The sequence below is a fragment of the Diabrotica virgifera genome, chromosome 9 (genome assembly GCF_917563875.1).
Source record: "Diabrotica virgifera virgifera chromosome 9, PGI_DIABVI_V3a".
Classification (NCBI taxonomy): Eukaryota; Metazoa; Arthropoda; class Insecta; order Coleoptera; family Chrysomelidae; genus Diabrotica; species Diabrotica virgifera.
This window is the reverse complement of record NC_065451.1, coordinates 51917573-51933181: the sequence shown is the minus strand read 5'-3', so window position 1 is coordinate 51933181 and position 15609 is coordinate 51917573. Positions and strand designations below refer to the sequence as shown.

Below are 15609 nucleotides of genomic sequence, written 5' to 3'. Positions count from 1 at the left end.
ATTTCGTAAACCGGCTACTTTAAGGAAAAATCCCGAAACAGATCAATTTTTATTTTTAAGTTATGATATTGTGGCATATATGGTATACTAGTGACGTCATCCATCTGGGCGTGATGACGTAATTTATGATTTTTTTAAATGAAATAAGGGTCGTGTGCTAGCTCATTTGAAAGGTTCTTCAATTCTCTATTCAGTAATATAAACATTTACATAATTATTTATACAGGGTGTCCAAAAAAGTTTTTAATTAAATTATTTGAAAAAAAAAAAGAAAAATGTATGTAAATTATTTAATTTAAAATACATTTTACTGTTACCCGAAAACTAAAATCTGTTTATTTCACAAATAAACATTGCTTTTCGATTAAATTCAATGTTCAAGCCAGCTCCTGCCAGCCACCTGCCTCTTGGAAGTTTGAGCATTTAATTTAAGTGAAAAGTAATGTTTATTTGTGAAATAAACTTTGTTTTCTGATTTGTGAAAGCAGTAAAATGTATTTTGAATTAAATAAATTACATACATTCTTCTTTTTTTTTTCAAATTTTTAATTAAAAACTTTTTTTGGACACCCTGTATAAATAATTATGTAAATGTTTATATTACTAAATAGAGAATTGAATAACCTTTCAAATGAGCTAGCACACGACCCCTATCCTCATTTAAAAAAATTATCGATTACCTTCATCACGCCCAGATGGATGATGTCATTAGTATACCATATATGCCACAATATCATAATTAAAAAATAAAAAACGACCTTTTTCGGGATTTTTCCTTAAAGTCGCCGGTTTACGAAATAACGAATTTATTCCTTTCATTTGCACCAACTTGAAACGGTGGAAAATAGTGTCGCGCACGCTTGATTAGCAATTAAAAAACAAAGGAGTTTTGAATATTGTATTGCAAAAAACTCTTCGGGATTTCATCAATAGATGTTTAAGGAATATCTACCCACTTTGGCAATATCCAAATTTTCAGTTTTTCACATACTTTTGAGGGTTAAAAATGGCTGATTTCGCAATTTTTCAATTTTTAATCGCTTATGTCAAAAACTATCAACTTTAGAAAAAAGTCACTAAAGACCTTTTCTGTTTGGAATGATCCAAAAACTTAAAGAAACTTTGTTCCATGCAAAAAATAATAATTTTAGGAAAAAAAAAACAAAAAAAAACGTTTAAAAAATTTTTGACCCACTTTTGGTCCTGGCAATATGCAAAGGGGTCCTTTTTGAGTAATATTGTGCAAAAAATCGGAATCGGAATATTTTTTCTAGCGGATGCGCAGTGGCTTTCTGGACTAAAATGCATAATTGCATTCTATACTGCATAAAATGCATCCACTTTTAGTTGTCATTGTTTAACACTAGAAAGTAGGGCTTGGCTTACCTACCTAGAAAGCCGGAAGAGATCATTTTGGCCCCACATTCTTTAATCAATTAAAACTCAGTTTAAAGAAATTAAAGATATTCTAGACGATAGAATCTGATTTTATTTTTTACTTTCATTGTTTAACACATTCGCTGCCTATCAAAAACATTCGGAACCCATAGAGTTTGCAATTTTTGATATTTGCCACACATTGCATTGTTACAGCCGCGGCAATGATTGGAAGTATGATTTCCTTTAAAAAATATTTTCAACTGATATTTTTGTCGTTTTTGGATACTAACAGTGATAGTTGTTGGTAGACCTGGTGTTGCTAGGCGTAGTTCCAGATTTCGGGAGTCAAGCTATGGGCTAATAATTCTTCACACAGCCAAAGAATAAGCTTACAAAGACTGAGTCTACTTCTAGTTATTTCTTTATAAATAATCAATGCATTTACCCATATAGCACACAACGTCCGATGGACGTCCATATAACGTACATTTAAAGTCCAAACGTCCGTGGACCAAAACTGGACGTACTATGTACGTCCATTACGCGACGTCCATTGGACGTTTGATTTCAACGTACATTGGACATCCATTTGTGGTCCATGGAGATTTTACATAAAACGCGACTATTATTATCAGTAATTATATATAGGTTCTTGTTTTAATCAAAGCAATATTATTAGTAGAATTCAAGAAGCTTCTAATAAATGTAGTCACATATTTTTTCATCATTGAATTAAAACACTGAACCATTAAAATTATTTTAATTAAACCTATATAATATTAGATGATGATAAAACGATGGTAAACTTTTTCAGAATAACGGAGCTACATCGCGCATCGGTAATTATAGAACTTACAATAATTAGACACTACCAACTTAAATCTTAAATGTGCATTTTGTAACTGTTAAATTTCCCGCTAACCTAAATGAGAATCTTCTTGACAACGTTGTCGCTCTTCACGCTATCGGTCGTAAAAGGTATTATTAGGCAGGTACTTTTAGGGGATTATCGCTGTTAATTTGTGGAATACTGAAGGAGGATATAGTCATGATAATTCACAGAATGGCAAACCCGCTTGCAATATACAACCGTACTGACTCTAAGTTCTTAGTAATAATGTTTGGAAGGAAACAGAACACTCAGAACAGAACAGAAATAAACCCCTTTTAATGTGCTTGCTTCATAGGGCGCCATTATCTGAATTTTGTCTTTATTAAGTTATTACATACAATATAATACATCCTGTGATATCTTTGTGTTTGCTGTTTATCGTGCAAGTGCAGTCGTGCATTAATGAAGTTTCTATAATAAAGTATACATAATAAAGTTATAATAAAGAGAAATAAAAAAGGTATTTTGTGTAATATCGTTGATTGAGGTATTGGACGGTTTCATATAATATTAATATTTCAATCAACGGTAATATTTTAAAGTATAAGTTTAGTATTATAGGAACTATTTCCTATACCTAAAGGCTTTTTGCTATGTATGTATTAAAAAAATTATGGACACTAGATTGCTTACTGAAAAGTGCCCTACAAAAATGTCTATAAGACGTACATTGAATGTACATCAGATGTACATTGAATGTACATAAGATGTACACTGAAAGCTTCAACAATGTACACTGTACGTTTGTAGCGGACGTTCTATGGACGTCCAATTTTGTGAACTCTGGACGTTCGTTGGACGTCCATCGGATGTCCATTGTACCTTAGCGGGACGTCCATTGGACGTTCCAATTTACACAGATGTACGTCCATTGGATGTCCATAAAACGTACTTGTGCTATCTGGGTACTGCTTCCAAGTCAAGAGTATTATAAAACACGTCTATAGGCCATCGTCTTGAAGTTACTTTTGTAGTATAAAGACGCGTCATTTGGTCCTCTACACCTACATTCTATCTTTGTGTCTTGTGTTCACCAACAATTTTATCTTTATTACGTCAGTACCAGTACCAGTATAAGAGTAACCATTTACAATAAACATACATTAATATAATTTTACCCATCCGACGGGAATTTGAAAGAAAGGCTCTTCAAATTTCCCAGTAAACGATAATAACTTACACAGGGCCAATTTGGCCCCTTTAGACTTCTATGGTAGATTTGTCAGAAAAACCATTTAATAAATTTAGTAAACAATATTTTTTTGTGCTAAATAAGTCTTTGTATCAAAATATTAAACGTCATAAAATATGAAATTATTATTGCCTCAAATAAAAAAACTACAATATCTTCAAATCGCAACAGGGGCCAAATTGGCCCCTCCGATTTTCTAGTGTTAAACATGTCAAAATAAACCTGTTAAGGGCCAGATTTGGTTACTCGTAGATTTTTGGGGTTGCTGAAAACGACTACGCCATCTGAACCATCCACCGAAGCACCTGGTGCCCAGGGTCACTGCTACGGCACGTCATCTGTATGTTTGAGGGTTATCGGTATCAAATTGATGCAAACAGATTACTTTGAGGTTTTTGGAGTTGCCGAACATGAATACGCCATCCGAACCAATCCCCGGAGCACCTGGTGTCCAGGGTAGCTTCATCTTCTGGAGTTTCGAGTGAATTCGGTACTACATCGATGAAATCAGACTGCAAGGAGGTTTTTGGGGTTGCTAAACATGAATACGCCATCAAAAACGACTCCCGGAGTAATTGGTACACGTCATATTTTGGAGTTTCGAAGGTTTTCGCTACATAATTCATGCTAATATATTACTAGGCGTTTTTGAGGTCGTTAAATACAAATATGCTTTCGGAACTGACCACCCGGACCATCTGCTGCCCAAAGTCACTGCTAAGGCATGTTATCTTCTGCAGTTTGGAGGGTTTTTCGATACCAGGTGCACCGGTAACTCGGTTCTGATGGCGTAGGTTTGTTGAGCAACTCCAGAAACACTCGAGTAATCTATCTGAATCAATTTAGTGTCTAAAACCCTCGAAACTCCAGATGACGTGCCTTAGCAGCGACTATTTACTTACGACTTATTTTGATATTTTTCTGTAGAAGACATTTTTCTTGACATCACCCTGAAGATAATGCAAGAAGCTGTTGCAAGTGTCTGCCCTGGTCTAATGCTTAAGATTTAAAGACAAGAAATATTGCGATAAAATTGACCTACCCAAAATGGATGTATCTGACAGGTACTAGAAACCTCAATCGATAAAATCGATTCATCTCTGGAAGCAAAATAATATAAACGTATTTACCAGTTTTCGTTTACCTAAATAGCTTTTTTTGTAACTTTTTTCAAATTCTTCTTTCTTTTTCCCCTTCCTTATACCCTTTTAGGTGTCGGATTTGGGTTTAATTTAGCTACATATTCACCCATCTCTTCCATTCTTTTCGGTCCTGTGCTATTAGTTTCATTTCTTCTAGCGTTTTCTGTTTAATTTTTCCTGCTTCTACTATTTGCTGTATCCATTTTTTCCTCGGCCTGCCTTTTTTCTTTTTTGTAATATTCCTTGTTTCGTGAATTTTCCTTGCTAGTCTACTAGGTTTCATTCTCATCAGATGTCCATACCAGTTTAATTGCCTCTTTATTATTTTATTCATTATTGGTTCCTGTTTAGTTATCCCTCTTATTGTCTCATTTCTTATTCTATCCCATTTGGTCTTTCCGGCTATAGCACGTAAATGTTTCATCTCAATTACATTTATGCTACTAATATGCTTTTTCTGTAAAGTCCAATTTTCGCTCATATACAGTATCATCGGTATCACAATCGTATTATTATTTTAATTTTTGTTTCGTGAGACAATTCTTTTTTCCTCAGAACTGGTGCTAGTGCGTAGTACAGTTTGTTTGATTTTTTAGTTCTGTTTGTTATTTCGAGGTCTATTTTCCCATCATTGGTAATTATACTTCCAAGATAATCATATGCGGTAACTATTTCCAGTTGAATATTTTTGCATTTTATATTTACTTCATTTTCTTCCTTTTCGCCGATGACCATTATTTTACTTTTCTCGATGTTTATTTCCATTTTTAATTTCTCTATTTCTTCTGTCCATATATTTATGAGTTTTTGCATTTTTGTCACCGAATCTGCTATAAGGACTATGTCATTCGCATACAATAAGGCTTCTATTTTCATTGGCTGTAATCTTTGGTATCCTATTGTTGTCTGTATTTGGTTCGTTCTTTCTCCATTATTTCTAGTCAATTCATTCATGACTATTATGAATAGTAGCGGACTAAGACTGTCTCCTTGCTTGATACCTCTTTCCCAATTGAATTCTTCAGATCTTTCTCCTGCTATATGTACACGTCCTTTTACTACACCGTATATATTTTCAATTATTCTTATCAGTGTACTTGGTACTTTCATGTTCTGCAAGCATTTCCATATAATTTGTCTTTCTATAGAGTCGAATGCTGCCCTTAGATCTATGAATTCTAGAATGAGCTTTCCCCCCGAGTCAATACTTCTTTCTATTATATTTCTAATGATGTAAATGTTATCGTTTGTCTGTCTTGCTGGTCTAAACGCTACTTGTTCTTCTCCCAGTTCTCTTTCTACCTCTTGTCTTAGCCTCTTCTCTACTATTTTCGTGTATATTTTATAACATACCGATGATAAACATATTGCTCTATAATTTTCGCAGTTGACGTGTTCTCCCTTTTTGTATATTGGCACTAAAAGGTTACTTTGCCAGTCTTTTGGGATTTGCTTCTTTTCCCATGCCTCTTTGTATATTTTCAACAACCAGTTTATCCCTTCTTCTCCCATGTACTTGACCATTTTCGGGTTTATGTCATCATCTCCTCCAGCTTTACCTATTTTTACGTTTGATACTTCCAATATTACTTCTTCCCTATTTATTTGCTCTAATTCTTTGTTCTCGTTATCTTGATATGTTTCATTTCTATCATCTACTATTGTATTTCTAAATTTGTTTTCATAGTATTCTTTCCATACTTTAGTTACCTGTTCTGGAGTTGTTTGGATTTGGTTTGTTGTATCCCTTACGGCTGTTATTTCTTTATGTTTTCCTTTTAGCTTCTATTATGTGTTACATAGTTTTGTTGTAATTATTCTCCAAACTCTTCCCACGTCTTTGTTTTTACTTGTTTTATGGTGTTTTTCGCTAATCGTCTCAGCCTTTTGTATTCTTCTTTATCTTCTTCCAGTTCGGTTTCAATGTATTTTTTCCATGCTATTTTCTTTTTCTTCACTGCTGTTTTAACTTCATTGTTCCACCATCTCGTTCTTTTATGGAGTTTGTTATATTTTCTGATTCCACATATTTCTATTGCTGTAGACTTTATGACTACTTTCTTCCAATGCCCATGCCTCTTTTTGGTTTTCTAGTTGTCTTAATCTTCTATTTGTTTCTTTTTTGTAATGTTCTCGCACCTGTTCTAATTTGAGCTTATTTACTTTTACTCTTTGGTAATCTTTTCTTTCCACCTCCTTTATTTTTTCATCCTCGAGTTTTGAAGTAACCATCCTGTGCTCTGCAGCTAGTTCCGGTTCCTTTTCAGTTAAGACGTTATGTATTTTATCTTCTAGGTTTATCGTATAAACTATGTAATCTATCAAACTTTTCGCTCTTCGCTCTTCCGTCACGAACGTATATTTGTCTTCTATGTTTTGGTTTGTAAATGTGTTTCCTATTAGTAGGTCATTTGCTTGGCAGAAATCTAGCATTTTGACACCATTCCTGTTCAAACATTCCTCTCCGTATTTTCCAATGCATCCTAATCCTTTGTTGACATCCTTGCCCACTCTTGAATTCCAATCTCCTAAAATTATGATTTTTTTCAAATTCAAGAAAGGACTAATTTTCAATTCGATTTATCTAGTAAATGGTGTATCCTACCGACTTAAACTAACAGTAACTTTTTTTATTAGAATACCTCACAATTTAATAATCCAGTGTCAAAAATGCGTAAAAGTTAAAGATATAAAGATATGCGATAAAATAACCGTTGTCGTATCCAAAACGGGCGCCTATGACAGGTACTACAAATTCGCAATTTGTGGAGTCGGTTTATCTCTGAAAGATAAAGAGGCATGCCAGTTTTCGTTTTTCTAAATAAAAGCGTTGTGCAGGTATTTAAAAAACCTAATTAAAGGGCGCCATCTTCAAATAGCTCTTGTTCTCTTAGGGAAGCCGCACACCAAAGAAACATAAAACGTAAAACATGAAACATGAAACACATTTCATGAAAATAAAACAATGCTAAACGAATAGAAGTCAGCATGCGTGTGAAACATTTCTATCTTCGGGAGGCCACACACCAAAGAAACATCAAACGTGAAACACATTTCATGGAAATAAAACACTGTTAAACAAATAGACGTCCGCCCATCTATGAAACGAGTGCGATTCATACGCATGAAACATTTTTATCTTCTTGAAACGTGTTTCATGAAATAAGACGTGTTCTATTTTTCGATTTCAGTTTCATTGTTTTGAATAATTAATTACGTGCGTAAAATGAATGCTGACCAAGAATTTAATACTGCATTGGTTTCTGTGGTGGGGTAGAACGAAGAGTTGTAGGTACAATTATAACCCGGAGTGGTACTAGAAAAGACAATAACGAGAAAATATCGTTTTTTTAACAAGGACCCACAATAAAACAATGTAAATGTTTGAATACTCATTCTATAAAATTATTGAAATTTAGCAAGATGATTATTTAATTCGTTTGCAAACCAAATATTTTGTACTATGGTTATGATTTTTGGACAGTAATAAACAAGTTGCCACAACAGCAACGACCTCATCATCATGATTTTCCATTATTTACTTTACAAATTTTATTTTTGTTTCTTGATTAGTATATTAGTGTAGAAAACAGAGGTTGAACTTCGCAAACTCGACACAAGTCCGGTTTTATTTTTTTTTTCTGGTATATCAAGGGGTGTTTATTATGAGACTAACTTTTTCTTAAAAGATTTCGCCCCGGAACAACCATTTTTCATCTCTTTAAAGGGTTTAGTGGAAAACCCTATTCCATCAGTAGGGTTTTTTAGAAATATATATTATGGTTATTGCAACATCCCTGCGGAAACTAACCCTATCCATGAAAATAAGTTTGGTGAGCATGTTTTTACGATTTTCTCATTACCTATATATTTTTTTGAAACAAAGCTTATACAAGATTAAAGACCACTATTTGCTCTGCAAATGAGGTCCTAATATGAATTTTTTTTTCATATGGGCAACCGTTACGGCACAGTGGCGCCGTAACCCCAGAAATGCTTTGGCGGGTTCCATATTTTGTTTTTTCGTCACCTATTCATTGTATTGATAACGTACTTATGACAAATAAAAGAACACACTGTCTGCTACACATTATGACCTATACATATTTTACTTTTTTTGGCACCCTAAAGCCCCAGTGGTCGCCAGAGTCAATTTTTACATATTGTTTTATTGATTTTTTTTGGGGGGGGGGTGATTTCGGGGAAAATATGAGGGTGAATTATACAAATTTGTAAATAACACTTGTATATGGGTAATCGCTGAAAGTTTCTTTACGCTAGCATAAGCGGTTCAGATGGTATAAAGATGGTTTTTTTTTTAATTTATCACCCTGTAATTAAAAAATGATCAATTGCCCTTAAATGATACCTATACGAAAAATCAGCCATTTATTAGTGATTAATTGTCGCTGGGTTGCTTCTTGATTCCCTTTACGGTTAGGGAAAAATATTTTTTTTTAAACTTGTCAACTTTGGGGCGCCACCCCCGCTAAACGGTGTGTGATAGGCATTTGCTGTCGCGGAATAAATTGTAGGAAATATCTCTTGTAGGAAAGTCCTCTTCATATCTCTATTAAGGAATTTTTTTCAATAACGTACAGGAAGGGCTACGTTTCGCAAAAACCACAAACTACCCCCTTTAACCTTCGGATGACCAAGCGGGGGAAATTGTGACCCCAGCGTATGTTTTTCTTTAATAAATTCAAAAGTATTTTTAATTTTTAACTCATTATTTATTTATTTGACTTTAATATTATTCTAGATATCCTCATATTTGAAATAAAAAAGGTTCCCTATATTTTACGAATAAAAAATATATTCTGAAGTTGATGTTTAGTAAAATACCGTCTCTTATGTGTAATTCCACGTAGTTTTACGCTAATGACGTCGACTTTGTAAAGTAATAAGACACTTACTCAACATACACACTACACATGACAGTAATACTCATGTTGTGACTGGCTGAATGACATAAAGTTCATGCCATAAAAAAAAAACTTCATTTTTTGTTAATTGTTATTTTTGGCATTTTTGACCTGGGGTCATTTTTCCCCCCTTGGTCATCCGTGTAACAAAAAAAGCTTGGTCATCGGAAGGTTAAAGGGATGGAAATGGGTGCTTCGGAGCGAAATCTTTTAAGACAAATTATTCTAATAATAATCATCCCTTGATATACCAGAAAAAAAAATAAAACCGGACTTGTGTCGAGTTTGCGAAGTTCAACCTCTGTTTCCTCTATATAACATGAAGCGGTTTCGTTCTTCACAATTTATTTGTTTCATGTTTCACGTTTTATGTTTCACGTGCCTTAGGAAACATTTTCGTACTAGGATATAGGGGTTAAACCTTAGTATTTTGAGCCCAGGAGCCTACAGTTAAAATATTTCCAATTATTAATGAACACCCAATATGTTAAAATTAATCTGTAATAGGTGATAGTCCACAATGTATTTTTGGTCAGATGAGTAACTTACAACGCAAAATTTTTTATGGCTCTTCTATATCCAATAATGTTAATATGTTTTTAAATCCACTGTGTTCTTTGACTGATGTCCACCCATCCGATTAATATAAACTATTTATTAACATTAGAGACCAATGTAGAAATAATTATCATGGATTAATAATTGATTCAGTGTCCGCAGTCATATAAACCCCACCAAATAACAACAACAATACTAACCTACTTTCTTATTTTGATTCCAGTTGGTTACCAGTCTACCTCTTTAGAGGACTCAAAAATGAAGTCACCGAAGACGATATGTACGTCACTGTCGAAAAACAAAAATCTTTATATCTTGGTACGAAACTAGAACAAGCATGGAAGAAACAACTGAAAAAGAAACGGCCTTCTCTTCTACTGGCTATAGGTTCAGTGTTCAAATGGGAGTTAGCAATATATGCAGTGTTCAACGCTTGGTTCGAGCTATTGCGGTAAGTAATAAAAAATTTTGGATCAATAAAATCTCTTTGTTGAGGAATTTTGATATATTAAATAATTTCTAATTGTTTATTTTGGGTTGCAACGTTCCTTAAGCAATATTTTTATATATTGTACTAAGGATTTCCACAGTTTTCTCTGTATTTCTTCACTCAACCGTTCTCTCCATTTCTTTCTGTTTTGCCAGTCACCTTCCTGACTGTAGATTTCTTCTTTACGTCGTTTCGTCCACTTCAACTCTGTAAGATCTTCGGTGTCTGCCTCTCTCCCTTCTTCCTATCTAGCTCCATTCTGTTTTTCTGCTTATCCAACCTTTTTTGTCTGCTTTTCTGACTTGCTCGTACCAGGTTAATCTCTTCTGTTTAATGTAGTCTATTATATCTGAGTTTATTTCCATTATACTCTCAATCTCTACGTTATTTATTCTATCTCTTCTTGTCACTCCGCAGCTTTCCCTTAGGAATTCCACCTCTGTTGCTCCCATTTTGTTTTTAAATTCCTTATTTATTATCCAATTTTCATAGTCATAAGTCAGAATACTTCTTGTCATGGTGTTATACAGAGTGTAACAAAAATACAGGTCATAAATTAAATCACATATTTTGGGACCAAAAACAGTTCGAATGAATCTAACTTACCTTAGTACAAATATGCACATAACAAGAGTTACAGCCCTTTGAAGTTAAAAAATGAAAATCGATTTTTTCTAATACATCGAAAACTGTTGGAGATATCTTATTGAAAATAGACATGTGGCATTCTTATGGCAGGAACATCTTAAACAAAAATTATAGTGAAATTTGTGCACCCCATAAAAATTTTATGGGGGTTTTGTTCCCTTAAACCCCCCAAACTTTTGTGTACATCTCAATTAAATTAGTATTGTAGTACCATTAGTTAAAATCAATATTCTTAAAACTTTTTTGCCTCTATTAGTATTTTTTCGATAAGGCAGTTTTTATCGAGTTGAGGCTTATTTTTTAATATGTTTACATACAAATTTTATGGGGGTTTTGTTCTTTTAAACCCCCCAAATGTTTGTGTCGTTCCAATTAAAATATTACTACGGTACCATTAGTTAAACACAGTGTTTTTGAAACTTTTTTGCCTGTTTGTATTTTTTCGAGAAGGCACCTTTTATCAAGATGTGGCTTCTTTTTTAATATGGTTCAAAATATACCTAAAAATGTAAATCATAATAGTTATTTTTCTAACAAATGCAGAAAGTCATACTTTTCCGCACGCGACTGCAGTTTGCCGAACGACACGAAGCGGGAGTTCGGCAAGCAGTCGAGTGCGGAAAAGAGACTTTCTGCAAGCGTTAGGAACAATATTTTTTCTACGAGTTTTTAAAAAATGACCAAATCTTAATCAATTAATTTAATTAATATGAAAATCCATACACAAATTAATTCTTTGACAAGGTTGTCAAAACCAAACTTTCAGCATAATTGGTTAGCATGACGACGATCTTGGTTTCCATGACGACGATTCAAAACCACTGTTATTGTCTACTGATTTGATTTTCGAATATTATGTCAAAATTATTTTATTTCATCGAATTCTCACGTTAATTTCATTAAAACATGAACACAATAAGATATATTTGAAATAAATTAGTAAATAATATCTAAATATTAGTTTATTACATGTATTATAATTACTTTAAGGCCATATCGTCGTACTAGAACAATACTAAGAAAACTTAAAAAATATAGTTTCGAGTAAATTGAGTTTTAAATTTCCTCCATAGAAAGTATGAAATAATAGTACATTGTTTACCGGGTAGGAAAAGCTTAACATTCCTGGACGACTGTGAAGATTGCTAAGTCGAGGCGCAAGCCGAGACTTAGCAACACAGAGTCCAGGAATGTGGCTTTTCCTACGAGGTAAACATACTATTTTTCCGCAAATCGTTTAAAATTCGACAGATATTGATTGATTTAAAAAAAACGCGATAATTTTATTCCCAAATAAATGGTGCTTTGAAATTCCTAATAAAATTACTTGGGTTACTATGGAAACGTATTGAGGTTGAATTATCATTTATGTAGAACACTAACAACTGTACGGAAATATCATTTCCTTACAGTAAGGAAATGACATTTCCTTACAGTAAGGAAGTCCTGACTTTTTCTTCAAGAAATTTTGACAGGAACGTCAAAATTTCCTGGCGATTTGCGGAAATAGTACATTGTTTACCGGGTAGGAAAAGCTTAACATTCCTGGACGATTGTGAAGATTGCTAAGTCGAGGCGCAAGCCGAGACTTAGCAACACAGAGTCCAGGAATGTGGCTTTTCCTACGAGGTAAACATACTATTTTTCCGCAAATCGTTTAAAATTCGACAGATATTGATTGATTTAAAAAAAACGCGATAATTTTATTCCCAAATAAATGGTGCTTTGAAATTCCTAATAAAATTACTTGGGTTACTATGGAAACGTATTGAGGTTGAATTATCATTTATGTAGAACACTAACAACTGTACGGAAATATCATTTCCTTACAGTAAGGAAATGACATTTCCTTACAGTAAGGAAGTCCTGACTTTTTCTTCAAGAAATTTTGACAGGAATGTCAAAATTTCCTGGCGATTTGCGGAAAAAATATTTTATATCAGTTTATTGCATTGTTTCTTAAATGTTATGGTGCCCTATTTGTTCTTGATTGTGTTTAGAGTTCAACTGAAAATTTGAACTACTAAAAAAAGAGAATAAACTAAGATTTTGTAACATGTCCTCCTCTTACATTTTAAAAATTTTTGATATATACAATTTATCTTTGCTAAGTGTTGAAGTTGTCCTAGTATTGTATTTATTTTTTGTAATATTCTTTAAAAATATCTTTATTTTTCTTCAGCTTATCCTAGTATTTCACCAATTCTATATTTCAACAATTAATTTTGTTACTATTATTAGCATTTAAAAATATCCCACTGTTACACTATTTTTTGACGCATTTGACCACTTTGTCTTGTTTCATTGATTTTTCAAGTTATCTTTACACAATTATTCGCAAAAAAATGTAGTAGGTGTTGTAATTTTTTATTTTTTACTGAAACTTCAAGAAATAGCAAACATAATATTATTACATAAATTTATAAAATGAAATCAAATATTATCAACTGGTTAAATCATTTATACTAAAATTCCACTCAATAAACAATAATAAATTGAAAAAAAAATTTCCGCGAACATTTTTTAATCGCTAACTTCTTGATCTTGTTTTTGACCTTTCTTATACGATTTTAGATTTTTGAAAAATCGTGATGTTCAGCAGAAATATGTCGGATTAAACTTAAAAGATCTTCTTTTTCCTTAAAGGGAATTTTAGGGCGTTCCATATAAGCTGGAGCAATGTTGTCAACTTCATTCATTCGAACGTTAATTTGTTTAAATGGATCGGTACCAAAAGTTTCCTTGTAGAAAATAATATTTGGACTTTCTTTGGTCACTCGCAGTACCTTAATATTGCTCCAGAGTATTTTCTCTCCAATTGAATTTTTAGAAAAACTTGCAAAATTCATGCTAAACTTTTTCCAATCTAAAATATCAGAACATTGAATATTATTAACCATGTAAGTCTTTCCTGCTTTTTTTGCTAATTTTATGATCATTGTCATTTCCTGTGGAGTTGAAATAGGTCCACTCAGTAAAGCTCTTTTTTTGGTAGACTCTATGCAGGAATTCTTCCTTACTAATGATGCATCGATGATTTTAAAATTTCTGAGTATTTTTTTGTCCGCTCAGACACCGAATACATTTTAATAAACAGAAGACACGTGTTTTCCGAACGAATTTAAAAAATAACTTCTAGCATCCGCACTTTAGTACATATTGCAGTCGGAGAGCAACTTGAACTGACCAGTGAAAGTGAACAGCTTTACTGTAACTCACTGACTCATCCACGAATTCGTAGATGAGCGTGGGGATATACTCGGAAATTTACTTAAATAATCCTTATTTTTGAAGCTTAGTTAGGGAAATATACAGACAACTTAAAAAAAACAGGTTAATTTAAAATTTTCCTTGCCACACTCCGTGAAATAGTGGGAAAAGTTTGCTAGTAAAATATTAAGACAACTTAAAAACACAATGTTAAAAAAATCATAATGCAGATGTGGGGCTAGACTAAGACATGCGGGGGTGTCGGGTATTTCACCACAACTATGATTAGAAAAGGCAAATATTAATCGGATAATAAAAAGGTATTTTAAGATATCTTCCTTTTAACCCAGGTATTTCCAACAAATCAACTAGAGCAATATTAGGATATTGCTCATAAACACCACAAGGCAGCCGATTGAACAGATCTTAGTATCTCTCCAGATAGCTTATGAAATTTTACATCAGATAGAGCAGATAACTCAAAAGTCAAATATTTGAAGATATCCTAGTATTGTTCTAGTGCGACGATATTAACATATCTAAATTAACACCCGTGCGGGAAAGTAAAACGTTTGTGGAAAAGTAAAACGCGTGCGGAAAAGTAACACGCGTGCGGAAAAGTAAAACTTTCTAAACTAAAACGCGTGCGCGAATGTAGACATTTTTGCACGCTCGTAGAAAAATAAATTTTCATATTATTACCAAGTCTCCATAATCGTACTTAACCATATACAAATATATGGTGGATTTGACAAATATTCAAAATATCTCGATAAAAACTGATTTTTCGAAAGAGTACTAAGGGCCAAAAAAGTCTTAAAAACATCGTGTTTAACTAATGGTATACAATAATATTTTAATTAACCAAATTTGTGTCCAAATTTCACTATAATTTTTTCTTAAGATGCTACTGCCATAAGAATGCCACTTGTCCATTTTCAATAAAAAATCTATAATAGTTTTCGATATATTGGAAAAAATCAATTTTCATTTTGTAACTTCAAAGGGCTGTAACTTTTTTTATGTGCACATTTGTGCTAAGGTAAGTTAGGTTCAATCGAACTATTTTTAGTCCCAGAATATGTGATTTAATTTATGACCTGTATTTTTGTTACACCCTGTATATTCTTATGTTTGTTTTTATACTGATATTTTTTTTATCCCACAGTACT

General features: G+C 33.0%; 1 protein-coding gene across 6 annotated transcripts in view; it reads left to right on the top strand.

Moving 5' to 3' along the window:
* Positions 1-15609, top strand: part of LOC114327196 (ATP-binding cassette sub-family C member 4) — a 206232-nt gene that overhangs the window by 118857 nt on the left and 71766 nt on the right. For all 6 annotated transcript variants that reach the window (XM_028275727.1, XM_050660971.1, XM_028275730.2 and 3 more), the window contains one exon: positions 10313-10540. In XM_028275727.1, coding sequence (XP_028131528.1) covers positions 10313-10540 — 228 coding nt within the window. The remainder of the gene's footprint in view (positions 1-10312; positions 10541-15609) is intronic.